The sequence below is a fragment of the Anabrus simplex genome, chromosome 7 (genome assembly GCF_040414725.1).
Source record: "Anabrus simplex isolate iqAnaSimp1 chromosome 7, ASM4041472v1, whole genome shotgun sequence".
NCBI lineage: Eukaryota > Metazoa > Arthropoda > Insecta > Orthoptera > Tettigoniidae > Anabrus > Anabrus simplex.
In genome coordinates this window covers 174195089-174221260 of record NC_090271.1, presented here as the reverse complement: position 1 = coordinate 174221260, position 26172 = coordinate 174195089, and the positions used below count along the sequence as shown (strand labels likewise).

General features: G+C 38.4%; 1 protein-coding gene across 4 annotated transcripts in view; it reads left to right on the top strand.

Moving 5' to 3' along the window:
- LOC136877431 (putative ATP-dependent RNA helicase TDRD12) overlaps nucleotides 1–26172 on the top strand; it is an 821384-nt gene that overhangs the window by 421586 nt on the left and 373626 nt on the right. For all 4 annotated transcript variants that reach the window (XM_067151463.2, XM_067151464.2, XM_067151462.2 and 1 more), the window contains 2 exons: nucleotides 7018–7223; nucleotides 23685–23813. In XM_067151463.2, coding sequence (XP_067007564.2) covers nucleotides 7018–7223; nucleotides 23685–23813 — 335 coding nt within the window. The remainder of the gene's footprint in view (nucleotides 1–7017; nucleotides 7224–23684; nucleotides 23814–26172) is intronic.

The following is a 26172-nucleotide window of genomic DNA, read 5'->3' as shown; positions in this document are numbered from 1 at the left end:
ATGTGTTTGTGTAATTTACGAAACCTCATTTTCAAGAGTATTTATTTGATGCTTTATTTTGTGAGTATTTCGTCCTGCGCCTTCGTGTATCGTGTTTCCCGCTCACCACAGGAGCATGTCCGCTTTATACAGCTGGCGATTCGGGGCGGCAATTGTCCTGCAAGCAAGACAGGCTGGCGCGCGCTAGCGACTCGGTTAATCGGGATGAAAGAATGAGTTTATTATTGTTGTTCGCGCTCTGTTAACATCGTTTCGGTGCGTAGTTTCGTCGGAGTTTTAGGCCCCTTTTTTTCTTGCATTTGTATGCTTTCCCCCACTGCCAAAGTCGTATGTTAATAATGTATGGGACATATAGAATTGTTTTGTATGTGGTAGTTTCGCGTATTTAAGTGCATCATTTTAATGAGTTGAATGTTTTTAAGTGGCTTGTGTCGGTGACAGTTTCAGGTAGTTAATTTTCTCGTTAAGGCCAAAAATATAACAAACGTTATCTCCAAGTGTTCAGAGATACCTATAAATTTCCGTTCATTTTACCGTCTGATAAAGAAACTACCATATTCTTTCGCCCTTGCATAATTTACGCATCCCAATATTTTTGGGCCAAAGTTGACAAAAACAAATGTTCACGTATTTGATGCTCCCACAACTTCGAACATCCATCACGCAGCTCTGTATGCGTTTCGAAATAAAGATGTCAACTACTCAAGTAGCAGGCTTCCTATTGCGAAAGCGGGCATTCGAGGTACAGGGCAACGTGCTGTTATTAGCCGGCACTAGTTTTACGAGTGTTTCGGGTACGGGACATTCTGTGATCTCAAAATTGTCAGTCCACAGTATTCGAGTAATACTGCATCATACTAACTCGCGGTGATCAGTTACACCGAAACATACGGGAAGAGGGCAGCGAGTATTCAATGCCCAAATGAAACGTGCGCTACCGCGGTAACAGAAGTACACGTCAAGCGGCCAACATGTCTCTCAAAGCATTTCGCGGACCAAAAAGCGGCAAGTTTCCTCAAGTAGAGAAGGATCTGCTTAAATATATGATTTTGTGACGCAACGTTGGATAAGCAATTTCTCACGAAATGCAGTATTTTAAAGAATGTGAAATAACCGCTGCACATGGAATCAGTGTCTCGGATTTGAAGGTTAGCCGAGTCTTGATTAATTTTATGAAGAGAAATGGACTTCCTCTTCAGCGAAGAACATCATCATGCCAAAAAATGACGAATGATTTAAACCATTTTCATCGTTTTGTGATTGAGAAGCGTAAAGTGAGGAATATTTGATCTCCCTTATAGAAACCGCAGATCAGACGCCAATCAGTTTCCATATGCCACAAAGTCGAACAATCGATAAGAAAGGATCATACATCGTACGCGCTACCGGAAGCAAAAAACAACGATGTACTGCAATGCTTGCTACAACAGCTGATCTCAGAAAGCTTACACCTTACATTGATCTAAAACGAAAAACAATGCCCAAAGCAAAATTTCCGCGAGTGATCCACGTTCGTATTCAAGAAGAAGGATGGATGGACACGTCACTCGTACAAGATTGGATACAAACGGTTTGGGGTAATGTAGCAGGGTCCCTCCTTCGATGCCCGGCCCTTCTCGTTTTGGACAGTTTTTTTGCCGGTATGTCATTGTTATGGCATTACATGAATTGTACTTTTATTAGTTCATGTTTTCACTCGAGGTCGTATTGTCAGCTCGTAATGGGAAGAATATTTTCCAGTCGGTACTTCAATCCCACGTGTCTAACTTACCTGATGTACCCTATTTGAATTTTCAGGAAAAATCTCACTCCGGAATTTTACGCCAAATGACGATAACCGCAAACGGTTGAACCAGTTGTGTTTTTTATATTATATTTGATGCATCTTTTAAATATAAATGAATTGTAAATATCTTAATTCCTTGAATAATTTACGCATCCGAAGTTTTCGCCTGTATTTTTCGTCAAAAAGTGCGTTAATTACGCGAGAAAATACGATATTATGTATTTTGTTGCGTGTGTCGGTGTGACATAAATATTATTATTCGTTTAAGTGTCATAAATGATAATGATAAGGTACATTTTCTTGTAACCATTTTTATGTTTTGGTAGTTTAAGATTTGCAATTTAACGGTCAATTCGCATTGTAACTGTAGATATGTATGCCTTTCATCTTGACCTTTTTTCACCTAGACCGTGGTGGAATATATGTGATGAAATCCAGGAATAAGAAAAAAGCTTCCTATTTTTGGTTTCTAAAAGTTGGCAGGTATGAATTCTTTACGTTTTGTGGTGAACTTTGCTCTGCGTCTTCAGAAGATAATCTCGACTGTCAGTGAGTAAAGCATCTCAAACAATGAGGTTTGAATTTAGACGTTATAATAGAAGAGGTATGTTCATTCATCACCAGATGGCTCCCCGTACGCATTACAGTGCTAGTGTTCGAAGCGTAAGCTGACGGAACCATCAGAATCAGTCTGAGAGGGTCACATAACAGGTGTTCGCACGTATGAAAGTATGACATTGACACAAGCTTGGAATGAAACATCTGGCGATGAGGAACGTACGAATTTGGAAAACACCAAAACAAAATAACAATTTTCTAGCTTGTCTGGCAGATTGTGCCTCAATCGTGCTTTGGGGGTGGGGGGGTTAAATATGAGGAGTTTCAGGAAACTAAAGCTAACAAATATGCAGATGGTCATTATTACACTTGAAAGGGATAACTGTACGAACATTTTGCCAAAAACCCCTAGTCCATTCTGGGAATTTGACATGGTATGGACCTAAAAACTTACCTTTGGACAGGTGGATGCTAAATATGAAGTTTGGTTGAAATATCTTCAGTAGTTTTCAAGTTATAAGAAATACGCTTTACACGCACCCGCTCTTGAGTTAAGTCCGGTGCGACTTGTACTGAAAAATGGTCCATTAATGATATCTCCCTTATTAATCCTCGTATTGAAATGATGCACGTAAGGAAAAAGGTTGAGAAATTGATTTACATTAAGGCAGGTAGATTTCCATTATGTTTGGTTGTGTATATTTTGTGAGAGTGTAAAATTATGGTTTTGGTTTCGTATAACCCCCCAGTCATTTCAGGGATTTAGAAACAATATTTGCCCTAAAACCTACCCAAGGACAGGTGAATTCTGTATAGGAAGTTTGGTAGGAATATATCCAGTAATTTTCATGTTGTAGACAAACAGACCAAGAGACTCCAATGCTAAGGAAATATGCAGTTGGTCATTATTACACCTGAAACGTATAACTGTATGGAACTTTCGCCAAAATAGTCAATGTAAAAACACACGGTCATTACAATTTTATTTATATAGTGTACCAGAAAAAGAGCCCGACTCTCAGATTTAATTTTAAAGTAGCATGACTAGTTCTCAGGGCGAAAAACTGGATTAATTGTAGCTAGGGCTCGGTACAGGAGGTAGGGTCCTATCTACAGAAAATCTTTGACTCTGATTGCACAAGAGTTTATTCAAATAAGTCATGAATTTGCACATCACCTCTAAGTAGAAATGGATTGTTTTCCTCGTATTCCAATAGCATGGCTCGGGTTCTCCAGCTCACCAAGCCAAGCTGGTTGAAGCATGTTCCAGAAGACTCCGGGGATTCCAGGGACTCCAGATACTCCAGACAGAGGCAGCTGGACTGTCTGGATTGACGGCAAGTAGAGATGTCTCGAACTCTGAGGCCCAGGTTGAACCCCGGTGATCCAGGCGATGTTGTAGATAGTCATGTACAACCTCAGCCCAATGAGACTGAGAGGATTGATGTTCCCAAGGTCACTAGTAGCACTGAGTCCATGAAAACCTTGGATGATCAACTTATAAGCAGAGTTCTTGATAATTGTACATCAAGACTTCCAACACTCCTAAAACGATATGAGTGGTATTAATAATTTAGAGTTCATCACTAGGAAAATCCTCGTCCCTGAATAACTTTTGGCAACAAAAAATACAAGTCCCTTCTTGTGAAATTATAGTTAAACTCTGGCGAAGGTGCAAGTCTTTGCCTAAACTCGAATGAAAAACACAAGTCCATTCCCTTGGAAGTTTGAATACATTTAAAGTTAATCACTGGTGAAATTCATAAAGTCTTTGAGTGACCACTGACGGAAACACAAGTCCTTCCACATAAATAAATTCACTGACGAAATTTATAAGTCTTTTAAACCAACACTGGCAAATGTACAAGTCTTTGAGTAAATGTAAGTGAAATCCTGACTTCGTTTAAAGCCGTTGGAAAGTTAAAGTTCATCACTAGCAATGTTAATCAATCACTGTCTATTAGAAGGATGAGTTCCTCAACAGTCGCAAATATTCCACGTAAATAATACAAGTCCACTTCACGAACACTTAGAAAAATTCCAATCTCGAATACTCGTAAATAATACAAGTCCATTTAATGATCACGTAGAAAAGTTCTGGTCTCGAACACATGAAAATAATACAAGTCCATTTAGTGAACACTTAGAAGAATTCGGGTCTCGAACCCATGTAAATAATACAAGTCCATTTCACAAACACTTAGGAAAATTCCAGCTTCGAAGACACGTAAATAATAAAAGTTCAAACACTTAGAAAAGTTTCAGTCTCGAAGGCACGTAAATGATACAAGTCCATTTAATTAACACCTGTAAATATTCTAAGTTCAATTACGAAGACTTAGAAAATTTTCTACAACACTCGTAGTCTTATGAGTCCACTTTATAGTACTTGGAAGAATCGTCTTCCCACACTTGTAGAATGACAGAGTTCCACGATGATAGTAGCAGCAAGAGTGTCCCCGCTGACTACTCAGCTGAGACTGTGTGAATAGGCTACAGTAGGTCCTTCTTTTATTCGATTCGGGACGTCTACGTCATAATACGGTTTGATTGAATATCTCCCGAATCCCTCGATGGATTTGCTTGAAACTCGAGCATTGGGACGTTTAGGTGATCCCAAACAAGATGACATATCGCTCGACTCGCTAGCATCATTATTATAGAAATTTCAAAATTTTCTCCATCGAACTCTCTAGAACAAGTGACGTGGAATCCAGAAAATACCAGTCAAGGCTGGTAACACGTGTTGAGACGAGCAGGCGGTCTAGCTAGCCCCTGTGGCTACGTCACAGCTCACAGTCGTCATACACTCGCTAGCTGGTCCTCGCTGCTGGTAAACAAACCAGGCGCGCTCGGAACATTACGCATGGTAAATAAACGTAACTTATGCTCAAAAAATACTTATGTACAGGTCGTAACCGGTACAATGGATTTCCTCTAAGTCAGGTATGAAACAAAGTGAAAGCGTAACCTACATGAGCTGCAATGCATAATCTACTGAACACTAGCAATATCCTCTCCCCCTCTCAGATATTATCTGCTTTATCACTTGGTTTCTTATGCCAGCCACCACCAGTGTGTCGTCCAATGTCCAATGTTGCCGAACATGACAGAGTATGTCATATCAACAGTGGTGAGTAATATTAATAATGAACAGTGGTTGTTGAAGTGGGTTGTAAAGGTGATTTTGGGTCATTTGAAGTGACCCTTTGATTGTTAATATTGCTACATCTAGAAGGATGGTATTAGGAACCCCCAGATTTCACATATGATTTACTCAAAAAAAAATTGTTGTTCCTCTGATGCCGAATAAAACAGTGCAACAACTATAACACTAGAAATTCTGTAGGAGTAAGCTATTTGTATAACATTATTAAATAATCAAAATACAATCTAAATGAGTGTTAAGATGTGCAAATTCATTGAATTGCATCAATGCAGAGTAAATCCTATATAGCTCAGGTGGAATAACATTGGAATTTAGATGGCAACGTTTTCGGTTTAAAGCCTTGTCGCTCCATTTCATTTTATTTTATTAAATGTTAGCATAATGTAATATAAGAAGAAGAGAAACTAACATTAGTATTATGCACATGTATTGTTCCAAAACTTACATTTGTATTGCTGAAGAATGACAACAAATAGAATACAACTTCAACAGGGCTCAAATTCGGAACTTTCGTAACATAAAGCGAGCAGTTTACTACTGTTCCACGAGAAGAAGGTATCAAATGACTCCTCATTAAACACCATACTTCAGAAATGGCTTCAACTGTGTTTCTACAAGTTTATGCATTATTTTATTTCATTACAGAACAGCACAATGTAATAATATAAGAAGAATAAACCAACATTAATATTATGCAGCTGTATTGTTACAGACGTAATATTTATATAATTTTTATTGCTAACAAACGATAACACAATAAAAGTCATAACTTGAAAAAGGCTTGGACTTGCAAGCTTTGAATCCTTAAGTTGGCACTGTTCCACAAGAAGCAGATATCGATTGACTCCTTGAACACCATGGTTCAACATATTTCACAGTGCTTCTACTCTCCTCTTCAAGCGCATCCATCGTGAAACAGCACCAATATCCGAAGTGGAACTTTGAATGTATTCACTGTCCTAGTGCAGCCACTTAATTTTTTTGATAGCTGCACACCACCTTGTTGTTCTTCAATCATTATGCAGACTGTCGATGATTGGGCCTCATGTAACAGGGTCTGTGCCGATTGGGGTGAGAAACATTGCATGATTTGCTCGAAGTTACTTCCGTTGGCACACATGCAAGCTTCACAGCATTGTCTAGAGGCAATGCAACATGATGCCTGTTCTCCTCCAACTTTGGTGAATTGTAACTAACAAACAATAGTGTTGTATTGGACCATAATTATTTGCTTACTATCCTTATCATCTCCCTAGTTTCCTCCATATCTTTTGCCGTAGAGGAAAGACTTACTCTGTATACACACACTATATGTGCATAGAGGTGTAATGTTTTGCATGTAGATTTGTATTGACAGATGTTTTGGTTGGTTTAAAAAAAAAGTGTGGTTGAGCATGAGAGGACGGTATAAATGAGTACTTCCAATGAGGGGAATTTTGGTGAGAATCCTATAAATGAGTAAAATCAGTGTGAACTATGATTTGTGTTTTCTTGTGTGTCCTAGAGGTGTTCAGAAAGTGGAATCATTCAGTGCCTGGTCGTCATCCTGTGCTGGTGTGTTCTGACAGCGTACTGTATGATGTGAAGTTACAGGATGCTTTGTGGCTGATTCACTACAGTTTGCCCTCTGATTCAAAGACAGTGTTTGGTTTTCGCTTCTCTTGCTTGATGGATAATTTTAGGGATCTGATTAACACCGGAGGAAATAAAGTAAGTAATTTGATCATGTTTATACGATTTTTTTTCAAAACTACCGTATTTAAGATGTGACTATAACCAAATACACCTAAGACAATACTGCATACTTCCAAATTCTCCCATACTAAACTGAGAGACATGTTGACAGTGGCACACTTGTGACCTGACCTTAAACATCAGGCAGCAAGATTGAAACTACAAAAGTTGCATGTTAAAACTGATAGAAATAATGAAACTAAATAATGATATTTGTTTTGTTCTACTACAATAGTGGAATGTTAATCCTGATAGAAATAATGGAACTCAATAATGATTTCATTTTGTCCGAATCGTTGACTGAATGGTCAACGTTGAAGTCTTCAGTTCAGAAGGTCCCAGATTCGATATCCGGATGAACCGGGGATTTTAATCGCATCTAATTAATTCTACTGGCTTGGGGACTGGGTGTTTGTGTTTGTTCCAACACATTTCTCTTCATATTCGGACAACACACTACACTTCAATCCACCACAGAAACATGCAATAGTGATTACTAGGCCTTGGATTTTTAGATGCTAAAATGTTATATTATCCCCCTTCTGTAGGTTCTAAAGTATTTTTAGGGAGCTTCACTTTTTCGTAGTGTAATAGGCATCAATTAAAAACCATGTTTTATTTGCTAAATTGATAATAACTCATTAGAGGGAAGTATATAAAACAAGTTTCACTGACCTCTTTGCTGCGAACATCACAGAATATAACTTTTTCATCCGAAGTGAAAAGGGGAAACTCTTGAAACCAATTTTTAATTAACGATGACTTGGAACCTGACACTTTCAGCATAATTCATAGTGTATAGTGCACTACTACTCTCAATTTCAAGGCCATCCTGCTAGGTGTGCTGGCAATCAATGTCTTGCAATATCTCGTATTCTCTATGGTGTATATTTCTGTAACCTCTCAATTTACAGTTGTATTCGTAGCTGGTTAAATATTTGTTATTGCTTTAGGTATGAAATTTTCTGGGCTGTTAATCTTGACTTAAGATAGTGAATAGAATGGTCCAATGATCCATATTTTTGGTACCGGTATTATAGACTTCATGTAAAAGGTGATAGGGATTTTTAAAATTAAAATACTCTCAGCAGATTTTAATACGCATGAATTAGGAAATAACTAAAAATTTGAAGCGCACAGAAGAAATGGCCGGATGTCCAATAACTTCGTACACCTACACACCATCGGCGGGTATGTAAATGATTAGAGTTGCAATTTTCTGTGATGGGTAGAATGGCCACCAGAGTGCATTAGTGTTGTTACCAGACCTGGTAGGTTATGTAAGGGGCGTGAACAGCAACAGTTGATGAGTGATCACTGTGCAGGACAGAGATGTCACCTACTCGTGTGAGACAGCTGTCGTATGTCGTATCTTGCATATAATCTAACTTTTGTAAAACTTTTAATTATTATGCTTTATATATTTTGATTATCTTTTATTAATGGCCAGATGTCAATGTAACATCATACACTTGCACACCATCGGCGGGTATGTAAATGATTATAAAGTTGCAGTTCTCTGTGACGGGTAGAATGACTATGTGTGTATGTTCGGCCTTCAGCCCTAAGGCTGGTTTAATCCTCAACAGTTCTGCCATCAGCTGTGATACATGGCCTAGGCATCTCTGAAGAGGCATACTAGGGAAATGAGGAGTGATGTAGTTTCCCGTTGCTTTCCTCACCGAACCAGATGTTACTGTTTCATATCAGTCTGCCAAGCCCACTGAATTGCATGCACCAACCGACTCTACGAGCAACATTTTCACACCATTCATAGCAGGGACTGGCTGCAGAAGGAGTGGCATTACTAGCATCGCTCATACCTCCGTCACTTTCATATTGTCAAAGGCAAGGATAAGGCAGAGACGGATCATGATACCCTGTAAATATGTATTGTAAATTTGTATAACCTCAAATACGTACTGTGAATACGTCTAACCCCAAGTTCTATATAGTCGAAAACCATAGAAAACTCTGTAATATTCGTATTTGGGTATAATTCACTGTCATTCTTATACATATGGAGGATTCTGGAAACTTACTGTAATGATTTATTATCCAGATACATGTAGAAACATTAGGAATTTTGTAGACTTCTCCATTTGTGTTTGTAAACTGTAATCAAACATTCGAGTTTGATCTATTCCAATCAGGAGCCAGGTCAAGTGATTGTTCCTTATATATTCGGATATATTCCATTTAGAGTGATGCAGGAACATTTCCGGAAGTCAATATTTCCAGACTGTTTGTCGAATTATATATATATCGAGCCGAAAGGCTGAGAGGCCAGAGAGAGTGGGTGAGTTAGAGTGTGGGTTACAGTGAGTTGAGGATTTGGTTGATATCTCTACTTGTCAGAATCAACTTGAGTGAGTTAGAGAGTAGTTAGTCTTGCCTTGTGATGGTAAAGTGAATAATCAGTGTGTGGACCTGTTGATATCTGTACTGCCGGGCGAGTTGGCCATGCGTTTAGGGGCGTGCAGCTGTAAGCTTGTGTCCGGGAGATAGTGGGTTTGAACCCCACTGTTGGCAGCCCTGAAGATGGTTTTCTGTTGTTTCCCATTTTCACACCAGGCAAATGCTGGGGCTGTACCTTAATTAAGGCCACGGCTGCTTCCTTCCCACTCCTAGGCCTTTCCTATCCCATCGTCACCATAAGATCTGTCTGTGTCGGTGCGACGTAAAACAGATTGAAAAAAAATATCTGTACTGTCAGAATCGACTGTGTGATTGTGAAGTGAATGATCCGTGTGAGGACTTGTTGATATATGTACTTAACAGAATCAACAGTAAATTGCTTCAGTGTGTTTTCCTTAATAGTGTTGTAGTGTTGTGTATAATTGTGTATCATTGTGTAGTCATTAAGCGAACTGAGTGGGAATTGTGTGTTGTAAGGAATAGATTCCGCAACAATAAAGTTGTACAATCAAGAAGTGAATGTATTTTGTGTGATATTTATTTACACAAAATTGCACTGAAAACGATCCATTGTTATCAGCACCTAAAAGAATTTGAAAGGTGCATCATTGTGGGTCTCCATTTGGCCAGCTGCTTGAATTGTGTAATATCCAGAATCCAGATTTGTGGTCCATTGGGATATGACAGTGGCCTGTTGTTGGACTTCATGGGAATGTAAGGACGGGCATACTTGTCTTCAAGGTTCCGGTCAACCACGTCTGACCACTATGAGAGAGGATCACCATATTATGTACCAAGCCCATTATAACCCCTTCACTTCTGCACCTGCCATCCGAGAACAAATAATGGACTCCATGAAACATTCTGTGTCATCCTGCACCATTGGTCGAAGACTAACAGCAGCCGCTCTAGAGAATTAACATTCCATGCGTGGGTTGCCAGTAACACTGGACTGGTGCTGTGACCGGGAGCATGGACTGTTGGTAAATGGCATTGCATTGTGTTGAGCAATGAATCATAGTACTGCACTACCCTGGATGACCATTGTTTGCGAGTGTTGCGGTGTCCTGGGCTGAGATCCCATTCTTCCAGTGTTTTGGAGAGGCTTAGTTGTGTTACTCCTGATGTCATGATGTGGGGACCCATTGGGTATGACTTCAGGTTATGGCTGGTAGTGATTGAGGGAACACTGACGGCACAACAGTACGTCACAGACATCCTGTATCCTCATGTGTTACCTCTTATGAGACAGTCATGGTGTCATTTTTCAACAGGACAATGCCTGTCCACATACGGCACATGTCTCTATGAACTGTCTGCGTGATGTTGAGGTACTCCCGTGACCGGTAAGATCTCCAAATCTGTCCTTGATAGAATGAGTGAAAAGAAATGAAAACAGTTTTACAAAATCTGTAAACTGGTCTTTGATGCCTTCAGTAACTTCGACAAAAGAATTGATTTTAAAAAATGTTTCAGGATACTGTTTCTTTTTAAGGACACCAAGTATAGGGAAATGAGCCCAAATCTGCAAAGAAATTTATCTGTAGACAATTTCTGTTTCAACTGAAATGATTTAACTACACTTCATGCTTCATTGATAAGTTTAGCTTTGCCTTGGTATACCAGGTTCAAGTTCTAGAAATGATTGGTCATGTCAACTAGAAATGCTAGTTAGGGCAACTCCACAATTCATATTGTAAATAAAATTTTACATTAAATAAGCCAGTCAGTATTACAGTGAAACCTCGTTAGGGCGTTCCTCATTAACACATTTTCCCGCTTAGCAAGTTGTAATTTCAAAGCCCTGATTCTCATTGCATTAAATCTATGTAAGAATACCTCGCGTATCACGTCATGAATTTTCACTATTGCCGCTTAGAAAGTTAGAAACTTCATTTTGTTCCGTATTGAACTGGGATTACAGTAAAATGAAAATGTTAAAGGTCCACCTTTTCAATTCCATGAATGTTTATTGATGTGAATATATATATATATATATATATATATATCACATAACGTCTAGAAAAGATTGGTACTAGTTTCGACGCTCATTGCGCGTCATCATCAGCCAACAAATCAATTGAGCAAAATGCAACTTAACGAATAGCAATATATAACACATGATAGCACCTACAAGACAAATGTTAAACTATGACTAGTTGAAATGTAAAACACATGACAGCAAATACAAGGATTAATGTTGAAAGCTAAATTGTCAAAAGTTAAAACAATGAAATCAAAACAGAAAAGGTAACAATATTTAGGGTATGATACATGAGAAAGTAGTCCAGCTTGAGGTTTGTAGAACATAAGGCGTATATATATACCACATTTAAATGCACCAACTAAGGCAAATTTTAAATGTAACATTGAAATGATGAGGGTATGGTGTGTATAACCATCTAAAACATATGACAGCACCTATAAAGTCACTGTTAGATTATAACCAGTTGAAATGATGTGGTGTGTCTGACTGTAAAACATAACATTTTTGAGAAGGTATTCCAGTTGTTGAGTCTTGATAAACAAGAGAATAGTCCAGCTTGAAGTGCATAAATCATAAGGCCTCATATGTTATCAGTGGGAAGAATAATCTTGTTCTCTTAAGTTGTGGTAATTAACAAGCTTAATTCAGGTGGTTTTGAAGCCAACAATGTGGTCTTGTGAAGATCATAATTTGAATTAATGTCACGATTCCCAGTTCAGTATGGAAACATGGAGACCTGAAGAAGAGATTGAAAGCCAAATCAGGCGTGATATAAATGTACATAGCCAAAAGAAATATAAGGCAAAAGAGGCGAACTCACCTTGAGTAGCGTGATGGCATAGATGTTGAAAGGAGAGGAGCTGGGCTAATGAAGAGAGCAATAATGGAGGCCAAGTAGCAGAAGAGACGGGAGAGTGAGGGAGGGGCGGGGGGGAGGAGGAGCTAAAGCTGAGGAGTAGGGCTATGGTGGGGCAGAGGGATGAGGTATTGAGGGTAAGTGACGGGGATGTGGATTGCATATGGCTTGAAAGATATCGCTAGTGTTTGGAGATCTGATATTTTTAAACAAGTTAATTAAGAAATCGAATATCCTGCCTGCCTGAGCCACGGAGCTCTGTGATACAGTAATAATATAACAAAATCATATTTAAGAAATAAAACCAATAAATCACCTAATATCTAATCTACAAATCAAACCATTACTCAGTCGATAAACTACTACTACTAAATTATATTTAAATACAATGGTGACTATCCTCGTAGGTATGTGTGCGATAATTAATCATTAATGATGACACCACATGTAGTCCCCCTTAATATCAATCACTATATGCAAAATAAAACAATGTGGATCATTCATATGAAAATCAAAACCTCGCTAGTAAATATTTCTACATTATAATTAATGATAGTTCATGAATAGTAATCATGACATTTAAGAAATCGATGTTCTTATAAACATGCATAAAATATGTAGTGAACATGCTTATCACCTTGAGCATACACAATATGAACAAAATGTGTGTGTTTATGGCAGTCTACATACACCATTAAATCTCATCAAAATCTGATACGAATTTGAATGACTTCACTTGCAGAGCGTATCTCATAATTAACATAAATTACACACATTTTAACACACCACACACCTCTAATGCATTTCATAAAATACAGTAGAAGTCTGCTATAGCGAGTACGGCATATAACGAGAACTCCGTTATACCGACTACTTTTTTCCGTCCCTTCAAAATTCCTATATGAAACTGTGTATCGTCCTTCGGGTACACCGAGAACCCTATCACTGGCACATCCGTTATTACGAGCGATTAAGCGCGCGCGATTTTTTCCGTTACCGATATTTATGCACCCCAGTGATGATATTGCATGCGATCGATTACCTTCGGCATAGTTTCCTTGCTGTGTGCACTAGCGATTTCTCTCGTCGACATTCGAAGGCGATGTCGGAGTCAGTTAGTAATATCCATCGACAGCTGTTCCGTAAAGAAAATTCGAAATGAAAGAGAACATATTTTCGTTATAAATGCGTAAATAACGTGTCCGATAACGGTTGTTACCTCGTTAAAAATTAAGGCTGACTAAACGACTGCTTAATTTTGAGGCTAAATACTGCAATTAAGTAAGAATGGGATACACCTCAAGATATGGCACAGTGCTTAATTGATTTCATAGGTTAGTTTGTATTTTGTCGCGTCTGGTTAAATTACGGAAAGGCTACTATGAAAATTTATAGCGAGAAAGGTATAATTTCTCTACCGGCGCTTGAAGTGTGTTTTCATCATACGTATAGTACGGTTAAGTTAGGATACGTGACGCTGTTTGAATAAGAAAACTGAAACGTTTGCAACAAAATGCGATCGATCATCTTCGGTACTGTACGGTATAGTTTTCTCACTTTGTGCATTTGCGAGCTCTCTCGTTGACGTTCAAAGGCGATGTTGGAGTTGGTTAGTAATACCCATCGACTGCTGTTCTCTGAAGAAAATTCTAAATGAATGAGTATAACACGTTTTCGTACAAATGCATAAACAACGTGGCCGATAGCAGTTGTTAACTCGTAAAAATAAAGACTGAATAAACGATATCTTAATTTTAGTGTTATATACGGAAATTACGTAAGAACGTCATACTCCTCAAGATATTGCAGAGTACATCACTGATTTCAGAGGATATTTCATATCTTCTCGCGTCTAGTTACGGCTATTTATATGTACATTTTTCGCGAGGAGGTTATTTCTCTACATGCGTTTCAAATATGTTTTCATGATAGGCTACATGTTAGGTTAGGTGACGCTGTTTGAAGAAGAAAGCTGAGGTGTTTGCCACAGAAATCTCTGGAGTGATACTGTATTTCTCCGAATCCAAGACTTTTTTTTCTCAGAATCTCATGCAAAAACTCAAGGGTTGTTGCATTCGCTGCCTAACAGTAAGTTAATGGATTCCACTGGCAACTAACGCGGTAACCACGCTGCTTCTTTTCACACGAGCACAGAACTCATTGACAATAAACGACCGCCTCTTTACTACACATCGCTACCGGTTGTATAGTGCCTGTGTGTTTCTCAAATCTGCAGAATGGCATCAAAACATGCGACCCTTCGAATTCTTAGAAAAGCCATGGCTACTCATTGGCAGTCATAACGCGTCTATTGTACTTGACGCTTAGTAAAATTAAGGTTTATAGACAGCAGGAATATTTTAGTGATGGATAGTCGTATTGTAAAGATACGTGGAAAAGGTATTGCCGGCAAATTTTCAACGGGTTCTAGTCGATATTATGATGCAATTTTAAGTTAATGTTTATTAAACACTCTGAAATGTAGAATAATTGTGCAGCCACAAGAAAATACGGCATAGGCCTAACTAAAGCCAATATTTGGCGTTAGTGTGAAGACAAACAGCTAAAAAAAGTGCGTACTGTACAAAAAATGCATTCAGTGGTCCGCAACAAGGACGTTTTAAAGAAGTCGATGATGAAATTGTGAGGTATGTGCATGAAAAACACAAGGGCGGTTGGCCATACCATGGCGCAATAAACTCGTTCGTTGACTTTCAACGTTCATGATTAGGCCTATACATCGCTAGCCGTTGAATTTGGCCGCACCCGACAAGCGAGACGTGCGTGTAGTGGTAGCCAGTTATATCTGACGCTGCGTAAAAGTAACAGTTTTATAGACAGCAAGAATAATTTCCTGATGGATCGTTGTATTGTAGAGGCGCATGGAATAGGTATTGCCGGAACATTTTCAATGAGTTCTCTTTGGTATTATGATGCCAATGTTAAGTTAATGGTCCTTTAACCCGCGAAAATAAAGAATAATTGTGCAGCCGCAAAAAAATGAAATACGGTGTGACGAAAGTTAATGTTCGGCGTCTAAAAATAGTCTAAAAATGCATAGGCCTGTATGATTTTACAAACTTCTTTTTGAGCCTGATTTAATTTTTGAAGGAAAAAGTGGGGTTCGTCTTGGATTCGGAGAAATACGGAACTATATTTTTTCAGAATGAAATTAAACATACACTTTCATGTAGTATCAGATTATGAAAAATAACAAACAAGTAAGCCGTAGTATGGATATCATCTGCGGAAACGCAAGTTTTGAACAAACTGATTGCCGTTTCATACCGATTTTAAAGGGCATGAAGGGTTTTCCGAATTTTATACAAAAATCGGATATAACGACAATCCGTTATAGCGAATAAATTTTTCGCTGTTATGAATTCTCGCTATAACGGACTTCTACTGTAATTCAATATCAACCTGACATTCACTATCACTTGTATTGACATCACCATCCATTGATAATCAGTTATCACTTACATATTACCTCGATGTAAATCAATTAATATAAATGCACATGTCTAATATTAACCACAAATCAACATCAAATACTCAACTTACCTGCGTAGTATATATTTGACACCATATAGTGTGTGACACTTGACATAAATATATGATTATAAGCCATGCCTCAAACAGTATTAAGTCATTAATTCTATATTTCAGTTCTTAACATTTGTATATAATGACTGACATCGTAAGACACATCATCATTTCCTACTATATTGCTAGCACTTCTTAAAGAATATCAATAAAATGATCGTCAAACCACTGCACATAACAAGTATTTATTTTGCACTGTTCACCAAGAGATAATAATACTAGCCAATATTAAGACCATCGAGGTCGGGACATCTCAATAAATAATCCTGCACACGCTTGTTAAAATATAAATTTAGAAATTCCACACTCGAACATATATATGTGTTGCAATGTGTTAATATATAATAATATTCACCATTACTTATTATGTGTTTACTCCACATTGGATCGAACTACTTCAGGACATCTAAATCTTCTTGAAATTACATACTACATCAATGGAAGGGAAAGAAAACTACAAGAAAAAACGTCTGTGTCTCTCCTGGTAAACACGAATGACAACGTTACAGTTCCGCATACTGCTGCTAGATGGGAGCACTGACCCTTGGTGGATAGAATGTGAATGCTTGTTTCGAAGAATAGCAGGCATGTGTTCCACGTGGTTTGTTTCCTCACTCGTTTCTGCAATGGCGTCACAATGTCTTGATACTTTCAGCGATAGCGCGACTGAAAACTGCCAATCGTGTACTGTTTTCTTCCATATAAGCATAGTAATATTTATGTAACAATGTTAGATGTAAATCTGAAGAAAAAATTAAAATCGTGATTTGAAATAAATAAAAAATCTCAAAAACATGATCAATATATTGGGCCTCCCTTTCATATTTCGGTATCAAAATCAAAGAACTAAATTAGTTAAGTGCTGAGGCAAATAATGATAGTTTTGGATACAACAAGAATAATTCATTTATCTCAAAAAGTGTTGAAGTTATAAAGCCTCAAAATATGACCAAAATGCTCAGTACACAGCAGGTAACACATTACAAATATGCCAGTGTTCAAAATGTTAACCAACGGTACTCAGGTCCTATTGTTAACAAATAATTCTGCTGGGTTTCTGACAAAAGCATTTGTTGATGCCCAGCGTGCATGCACTGTATAATCAGAAGCTCTCCCTCTGAGTCAGTGGCAGAGTATTTGGCTGTTGGCTAAATGGTTAGCATGCTGGCGTTAGGTTCAAGGAGCCTTGGGTTTGACTTTCATTGCTTAAATCCTTTGGCCTGTAGGTTGGGTGTTTATGCTGTCTTCAACATTAGAATTCATGTTTGGTAGGTCCTCATCCCCACAGACATGCAGGTCGCACTCAGTGCATAAATTTGAAAGACCTTAACCAGGCGTTTACAGAAGCTGCATGCCATTAAAGAAAAGTGGTAGAGTGTCAACCTCCGGACCCCAAGATCGTGGGTTAAAACGTGGCAGAAGTAGTCAGATTTTTGGAGGGTGGATAAACGTTGATTCGGAACACCATGAATTAAGGAGGAGGAAGCAGTTCTTTTCAGTTTAATATAACCAAGTTTTTGTCATAAAATACAAAATTTATAACACTAGAACATACCTGCATTATGTGTTTTTATACCGATATGTCATAGTGTTTCAAATCTTTTTTTCATGCCTGTACAGACTGAAAAACTTCAAGGTTATAATTGGTATTCCATGTTATATGATGTCAGCATATTAAAGATCTCTGGTGACACTTTTGGGTTTGTTGCTGTTTGAGTAATCAGTCCATAGATTGGCTTGATGCAGGTGCCACCCTATCTGTGCTCATCATCATCATCGTCATCATCATCATCATCATCATCATCATCATCATCGTCATCATCATCTGGAGCAGTTTCCAACCACAGGCTGGGTCTGCTTGGAACATAAGCCTCTCCATCATTTTCTGTCCATCCATCACTTCTCTTCTCACTCTAGTCCAGTTCCCTCCTCTTGCCTCGATGCTCTTCTTTACGCCTTTCAGCCATCTGTCTCTCGATCTTCCTTTAGGTCTCCTTCTCTTCATCTCCATTTCTAACATCTTTCTTGGTATCCATTCTTTTCCCATTCTCTTAACATGTCTATACCACTGCTGCCTTGATTTTTCTATCTTTTCCTGTAGGGGTACCTCATTTACCATGTCCCAAAGTCTCTCATTTCATACTCTGTCCATTCTTGTTAAAGCTACTTGACACCTTTGAAACTTCATTTCCACTGCCTGTATTCTACTTTTATCCCTCTCATTCATCACCCACGTTTCTGATCCATAAGTCAGAATTGGCAGCAAATACTTCTTGTAGATAACACCTTTACATCTCTGTGGTACATCCCTGTTCCATATCAATCCTCCCTCACTCTTACAGAACCCATTTCCACACCTTCCTCTTTTGTTGATTTCCGTTCTGTTTCCTCCATTTTCTTCAATTACACTTCCCAGTTATTTAAGCATGTCAACTCTTTTCAGCTGCTCCCCTCCTAATGTCATGCCATTGTACACTCGGTTCTTGTTTCGTGTTGTTACTAGCACTTCACTCTTTTGTGCTGAAAACTTCATTCCATAAGATGACACAACTTCCTCCCATACATTGAGCTGTTCCTACACTTCACTTTCATGGTTTCCCCATATTAATAGATCATCTGTGCTAACCTTTTCATTTCTACATAACTGATGCATCCTACATCTGCTCTAATCTTCTTGTCATATTCTTACCTTGGTCTACTCCTACCATTCTTAACCCCTACACTTCCCTCAAAAACCAACTGAACAAGTCCTGGGTGTCTTAAGATGTGTTCTATCATTCTATTCCTTCTTCTTACCAATTTTTTCTAAATAGATCTCACCAGTTCGATTCAGTATCTCTTCATTCATGGTTCGATCTATCCATCTCACCAGGATTCTTCTGTAACACCACATTTCAAAAGCCTCTATTCACTTTCTTTCTGAACTAGTTATCGTCCATGTTTCACTTCCATACAATGACATGCTCCAGACGAAAGTCTTCAAAAACACCTTTCTAATTCCTATTTCAGTGTTCAAAGTGAACACATTCATTTTCCTAAGAATGGGCTTCCTTCCTTGTGCTAGTCTGCATTTTTTGTCTTCCTTACTTCTTCCATCGTTAGTTATTTTACTGCCCTGATAACAATATTCATCTACTGCCTTTAAGACTTATTTCCTAATCTAATATTACCTGCATCACCTGACTTATCACTGCAGACTGATTTTTATACAGATTGTAGATAATTATTCGTTCTCGGTATCTGATCCTGATCATCTTCAGAATCTCAGAAGCTCAGTCCATTCAGCATTATCGAATGCTTTTTCTAGGTATATGAATGCCATGTACATGAGCTTGTCCTTAATTCGATCCTCTAAGATCAGACGTAATATCAATTTACTTTTCTAAAAATTTATTTTCAACTTTTTCAATTTCCCTTCACAGTACTACTCCACTATAAATAAATAAATTTGTTCTATTACTATACTAAAACATACATAATTAATGTTATTTCAATTAGATCAAAAATTTCCTATTCATCAAATTTTAAATTGATACTTTCAAAATAATTCGAATCGCACGAACATCCTCTCAGTGTAAATGAAATGCTTCACTTTAAGCTTTATTTTGCATTCTAGATACACTTTCCAGTACATCTACTATGTTACGACTTATCTCACCTTATAATGAGAGCGACGGGCGATGTGTACATGTTTTAGAGCTAAAATCATATTATCATAATATAACAATATTACTTTCAAATCCACCTTCAAACGCACTACTTTTCAATGCAAGATCCATTTAAATTTTTTTATTGTAATCCATCTCTTACTTGATCATAAGCTGCACCTTGACCTGACATTTACTCTAATAAGAGTTATAGAAAATTATCACTCTTAAAAAATAATCTTACGATACCTTCACGTGTTCCTACATTTCTTCTGAAGCCAAATTTATCTTCTCCCAACTCAGTTTCAACTTGTTTTTCCATTCTTTTTTAAATAATGTGTTAAAATTTTGCAAGTGTGAGATACTAAACTAATGGTGCAGTAGTTTTCACACTAGTCAGCACTGGCATTCTTGGGAATAGGCATAACAATATTCTGCCAAAAATCAGATGGCACTTCTCCTGTCTCATATATCTTGCACACTAAATGGAATAACCTCGCCAGGCTGGTTTCTCCTAAGGCAGTCAGTAATTCTGAGGATATGTCATCAATTCCTGGTGTCTTGTTCATATTTAGGTCTCTCAAAGTTCTGTCAAATTCTGACCTCAAAATTGAGTCTCCTCAGCATCCACAGCCTCTTCTTGTTCAAGAACCATTCCAGCTACATCTTTACCTTGATGTAACTGTTGGTTATGTTCCTGCCTCCGTTCTGCCTTATCTTCTTTCCTTAGAAGTGGCTTTCCATCTGAGCTCTTAATATTCATACACCTAGTTTTCCATTCTCCAAAGGTTTCCTTAATTTTCCTGTATGTAGCATTTACCTTTCCTTGGACCATGGGGTGTAATCTGGCCACAGATTCCCAAGAGAGTTCCATTCTCTCTGTCACATACTAAAATAAAACAGAAAATCAAAATTGACATGCAAGTATTTGAAAGGTACCAAATCGAAGTATCTTCAGCACGGTATCTGAGACCATATGATTGTTACTATTAATGTATGTGAAGTATTATATTGGGCGACCGTAAATGTCTTGACACTGACGGGAAAGATAGAAGAACTGGTTGACTTCATGAAAGAAAATGATGTAGTCATACTTGGATTGTGTGAGACCAAGAAGAGGGGTACAGGAGAGATTCCTCTGAAAGAAGGATACAGGCTGTATTACAGTGGAGGACCTGAAGCAAAAAATGGAGTGGCCATCATACTTAGAAAAGAAATTCAAGAATATGTGGATTCTACAAAATGCATCAGTGATAGGATGATGGTGATGAGACTCCAGTTTGAAAATGGCATGAAAGATTTATTCCAGTTGTATGCCTCACAGATGGGTTGCATAGATGAATGTCTAGAGGACTTTTTAGAGGAAGTGGAGAGACAGATAGAAGATAGAAGATAAGATCTAAATGCACAAGTTGGAATGGAAAGACAAGGAGAGAAAGATGATGTAGGGCCCTTTGGATATGGAAATGTAAATCCAGAAGGCGAGTTGTTGGTGGATTTTTGCATGAGGAACCAAATGATTGTTGGAAACACCTGGTTTAGGAAGAAGAACGGTCAGAAGATTACAAGGTTTGGTTCGGGAGACAGACAAACAAAGACCATGATTGATTATATAATCATCAAGAAAGAACACCGGAAGAACCTCTTAGATGTTACAGCCATGCCTAAAGAAGCCCTTACCGGGCGAGTTGGCCGTGCGCGTAGAGGCGCGCGGCTGTGAGCTTGCATCCGGGAGATAGTAGGTTCGAATCCCACTATCGGCAGCCCTGAAAATGGTTTTCCGTGGTTTCCCACTTTCACACCAGGCAAATGCTGGGGCTGTACCTTAATTAAGGCCACGGCCGATTCCTTCCAACTCCTAGGCCTTTCCTATCCCATCGTCGCCATAAGACGTATCTGTGTCGGTGCGACGTAAAGCCCCTAGCAAAAAAAAAAAAAAAAAAAAAAAAAAAAAAAAAAAAAAAAAAAAAAAAGCCCTTGGTGGAGATCATAGAGTTGTGATAGGAAAATTGAAAGTGGGAAAGATTGAAAACCCCCTGTTATGAAGAGAGAAAAGACATTATGGAAGTTGAAGGAGAAAAGAATACAAGAAGAATTTAAAAAGGGAAATAATACCCTTGGTACCCAGGACGCAAATGGGGAACGTTGAAGATGGATGGGAAAGATTTAAGGAAGCACTGATTAGCTGTGCAGAAAAGGTATGTGGTAGAACATCAGGAAATGTGAAAGACAAAGAGAGACACTGGTGGAATGATAGAGTGAAGGTAAAGAAAATGGCATGGAAAGCATGGAAAACATCTAAGACTGAAGGAAGTAGAAGAAAGTATGTGGAGGCAAAGAATTTGCCAAGAAAGTAGTGGAGGAAGAAAAAAGGAAAGCTGGGCCTTACTCACAGAAATTGAGAGATGATATGTAGGGCACCAGGAAATTATTGTATGGTATCTTAAGAAACAAAAAGAGATATCAAGTAAACACCAGATTGTGAAGGATGAAGATGTTATAATATTAACAAAGCCAGAAGAAATAAGAAATAGATGGAAAGAGTATTTTCAGAAGCTGCTGAACATGAGAACTAATGGGTCATTCAGTGGACCACCAGGAAAGGCAGTTAGTTGATGAAGAAATCGATAAAGAAATTATATTTAATGAAATTGAAATGGCAGTAAGAAAGATGAAGAATGGAAAAAACTGCTGGAATAGATGAAATTTCACTGGAGATGATAAAGGCAGCTGGAGCTGTAGGCCTGCAATGGACATATTGAGTTCTCAGGATTGTCTGCGAGAATAAGGGTCAAATATTTCAGGTTCCCTATGGGAATCAACATCTATATCAGGACAAGTTGGTTCAAAATTATTAGTGGGCTGAGACAGGGAAGTGTTCTATTCCCAATCCTGTTTACAATAGTAATGGATGACATCATGAAAACAGCAAAAGCAGCATATGGATGAAAAGAAGTCAACATGTTGTTATTTGCAGATGGTATTATGATTTGGGGAGAAGACGACATGAAGGTTCAAGAACAGTTGGATGTGGTGAATGGGGAGATTGAGGAATGTAGATTGAAAATAAGTGTAGAAAAGAGTAAAACCCTTGTTATGACTAGAGGGGAGAAAGAAGGGAAAGGTCAGATAAGACTTGCAGACAAGCCCCTGGAAGTAGTGGAGACGTTCAAATACCTGGGGAGTGAATTAATGGAGAATGCTCGACTAGATGCTGAAATTAGTAGGAGGATTCAAGCTGGAACCTATTTCTATCATAGTGTAAGAAACATGTTATGGGCAAAGATGTGCCAATGGAGGCAAAGGAAACTATGTACAAGATGTGTTACGTACCTATAACAACTTACGGAGCAGAAACTTGGGCAGTGACAGAGAAGGATGATAGTCGAATACAGGCAGCCGGAGTGAAGTTCTTGAGAAGTATGATACAGAAGAGTAGAAGAGTCAAAATAAGGAATGAGAAAATTTGGGAGGAAATTGGAATGGGAAAAATGAATGAAAAGAATAGAGAATAGAGAAGAGCCGATTAGGATGGTTTGGGCACATAAAGCGAATGAGTGATGAAAGAATGCCAAAAAAGGTGATGGAATTGCAAATGCGAGGTGGGAGAGGCCGCGGATGACCACGATTGAAATGGCAGGACACAATCCAACACAGTATTAGAGAAAGAAACCTGGACTGGGACACAGTGTTGGAGGAGTGGTGGTGGAAAGACCGAAGAAAGTGGAGAGGAACCATATTTGCCCCTACCCGGCTACAGCTGGATAATCGGAAATGATGATGGTGATTAGGGGTCACTGTTTCGTGAATCATGAACAATTACTATGTGAGACAGATTTTTTTTTGTTCAGATATAGATATGCATATCAGTATGTATGAAGAGATTTGTATTGTAGTCATGTATGCCTTCTTTTGTTTTACAGGCTGAAACTCTTGATTGCAGTGTGCATATACTTCTTGATGAGAACAGCACTCATCAACTTCCCTCAATTATTCATTTGATGAAGAGGCTTGGAGCATCCATATCAAAGAATCTGGAAGAAGCGTCAGCAGTAAGTTACACTATATACATCTTTTAATTCAGAGTGAAGTTTTTAAAGAAATATTCATTAATTAAAGGTGTGCTTATGATTCTTATGGCATTACTGTATATTCTAAAATTTTTATTTAGTTAATCTTTTGGTGACTTTAAAAATGGAATTTCCTTCAGTGTCAGTGTTGTGGAAACAAGTCTTTGTGGGATTAGGAAGGTACTTATTGTGTTGTTTTTATGGAGTTCTGTGGTCTGATCTATGGTAATTCATCTGCCTACACAGGGCTGTGAAGGAAGTCTAGTATAAGGAGAAGGACAGTCTCCACTTCTTCCCGTGCTGTTGTCCTCAAACAGATTGACCCTCCTTTGATCAACCCCAACACCCCCACATTTTTTTATTCTTAGTCCCCACTGAACCTGCTTCCACCCTCCAGCCTCAATAGGAGGCATAGCCCTCATACCCTCAGTCTCAGTTACAGGTGGTATTGGATAGAAAGAAAGCTGGATAAACATAGCAAAAAGGAAGAGAGATAAAATAAAGAAGTATTATCTCACTGTGTGTTGGTATCCTGATCACCATCAGAATCTCAAAGTTCTTAGATTCCATTGTTGGATGCGCTTGTGAATGGTCGGCTGTTGGGAGTGTTCTTACATTATTGTAGTGATAAAGTAGTTAAAAACCTATTGAAATTGCGCTTTTTTTGCATCTGTGATCCATTTAGTGCTATTTATATATTGGCGTTTAGTGCTTTTTGGTAGAAATTGGGAGTAGTGATATTTATTTGAATTTTGTAACAAGTAGTTCAGATTATGGTTTCTAGGTTAAGTAGGCTAGCTCGATGTACCTTGTTTCGAATTTAGGTTTAAGAAATGCATTACATAATAATGAATGAAAACCTACAGCCTGTTTTCCAGTCTGTGACTGGGTCAGGGATGTAATAAATGAACCATATATGGGCTATTAGTACAATGAGGTCGCCACTCCCAAGGTGATTTATTAATGACTGATAAATGCTATGAAATGATAATGGAGTGTGTTGTTGGAATGAAAGATGACAGGGAAAACCAGAGTACCCGGAGAAAAACCTGTCCTGCCACCGCTTTGTCCAGCACAAATCTCACATGGATGGACCGTGATTTGAACCACGGTATCCAGCTGCGAGAGGCTGACACGCTGTCGTCTGAGCCACAGAGGCTCACATTATGTAATAGTATTAAGTTTAAATTAAGTTTACATTAAATTTAAAAATAAATATTTTTAAATATCTGTTGGTTCATTGGTGTAATATAAAGGCAGATTATCATAAGGAGATGTAACTTCTCCAACTTTTTCGGTACCGGTATTCCGTATAGATATCCGTTCAAACTATCACGAAGTTAATAATTTATTAAATTAAATAACACATTACGCCTGTAAACTTTGATTTAAAAAGAAGTTAAAGAGAATACACGGTATTTCACTGGATAATTATGGTACCCAGCAGTCTTTAGATTGTTGACGATTGTTGCTGCATTTGGGCGAGATCAAAGAGTACATGCACATGGTAGTTGTGTAAACAAATACAAAAAGATCTCCTGCTTACTTTATTCCGACCTGGTGAGTTGGCCGTGCGGTTAGGAGTGCGCAGCTGTGAGCTTGCATTCGGGAGATAGTGCGGTTCGAATCCCACTGTCGGCCGTGGTTTCCCATTTTCACACCAGGCAAAATGCTGGGTCTGTACCTTAATTAAGGCTATGGCCGCTTCCTTCCCACTCCTAGCCCTTTCTTGTCCCATCATCGCCATAAGACCCATCTGTGTCGGTGCGACGTAAAGCAACTAGAAAGAAAAAAACTTTAATTTTGATAATTTATAGTCTCAGTTCCCATCATACTTTGTACTTTGTACCTTCGTTTATTCATCGAGTAAAGGTTAATAATCAAATTCCTAGATTCCAATAATATTGCAGTTCAAGCCCCAGGCGTAGTTTTGACAAATTATTGTAGACAACCTCTTATTTTTCAGCATTTAAAGATACTTTTATTCTCCGTCCTGCGTAGTAGGGAAAATAATTATAGTCCACCAGTGGTAAAAATCATATAACCATATTTCAGTTGAGAATTGTAGTGTAGAGAGCTTCCGTGGCTCAGGCGGCAGCGCGCCGACCTCTCAACGCTGGGTTCTGTGGTTCAAATCCCGGTCACTCCATGTGAGATTTGTGCTGGACAAAGCAGAGGCAGGACAGGTTTTTCTCTGGGTACTCTGGTTTTCCCTGTCATATTTCATTCCAGCAACACACTCCAATATCATTTCAATTCATCTGTCATTCATTAATCATTACCGCAGAGGAGTGTGACAGGCTTTGGCAGCCGGCACAATTCCTATCCTCGCTGCTGGATG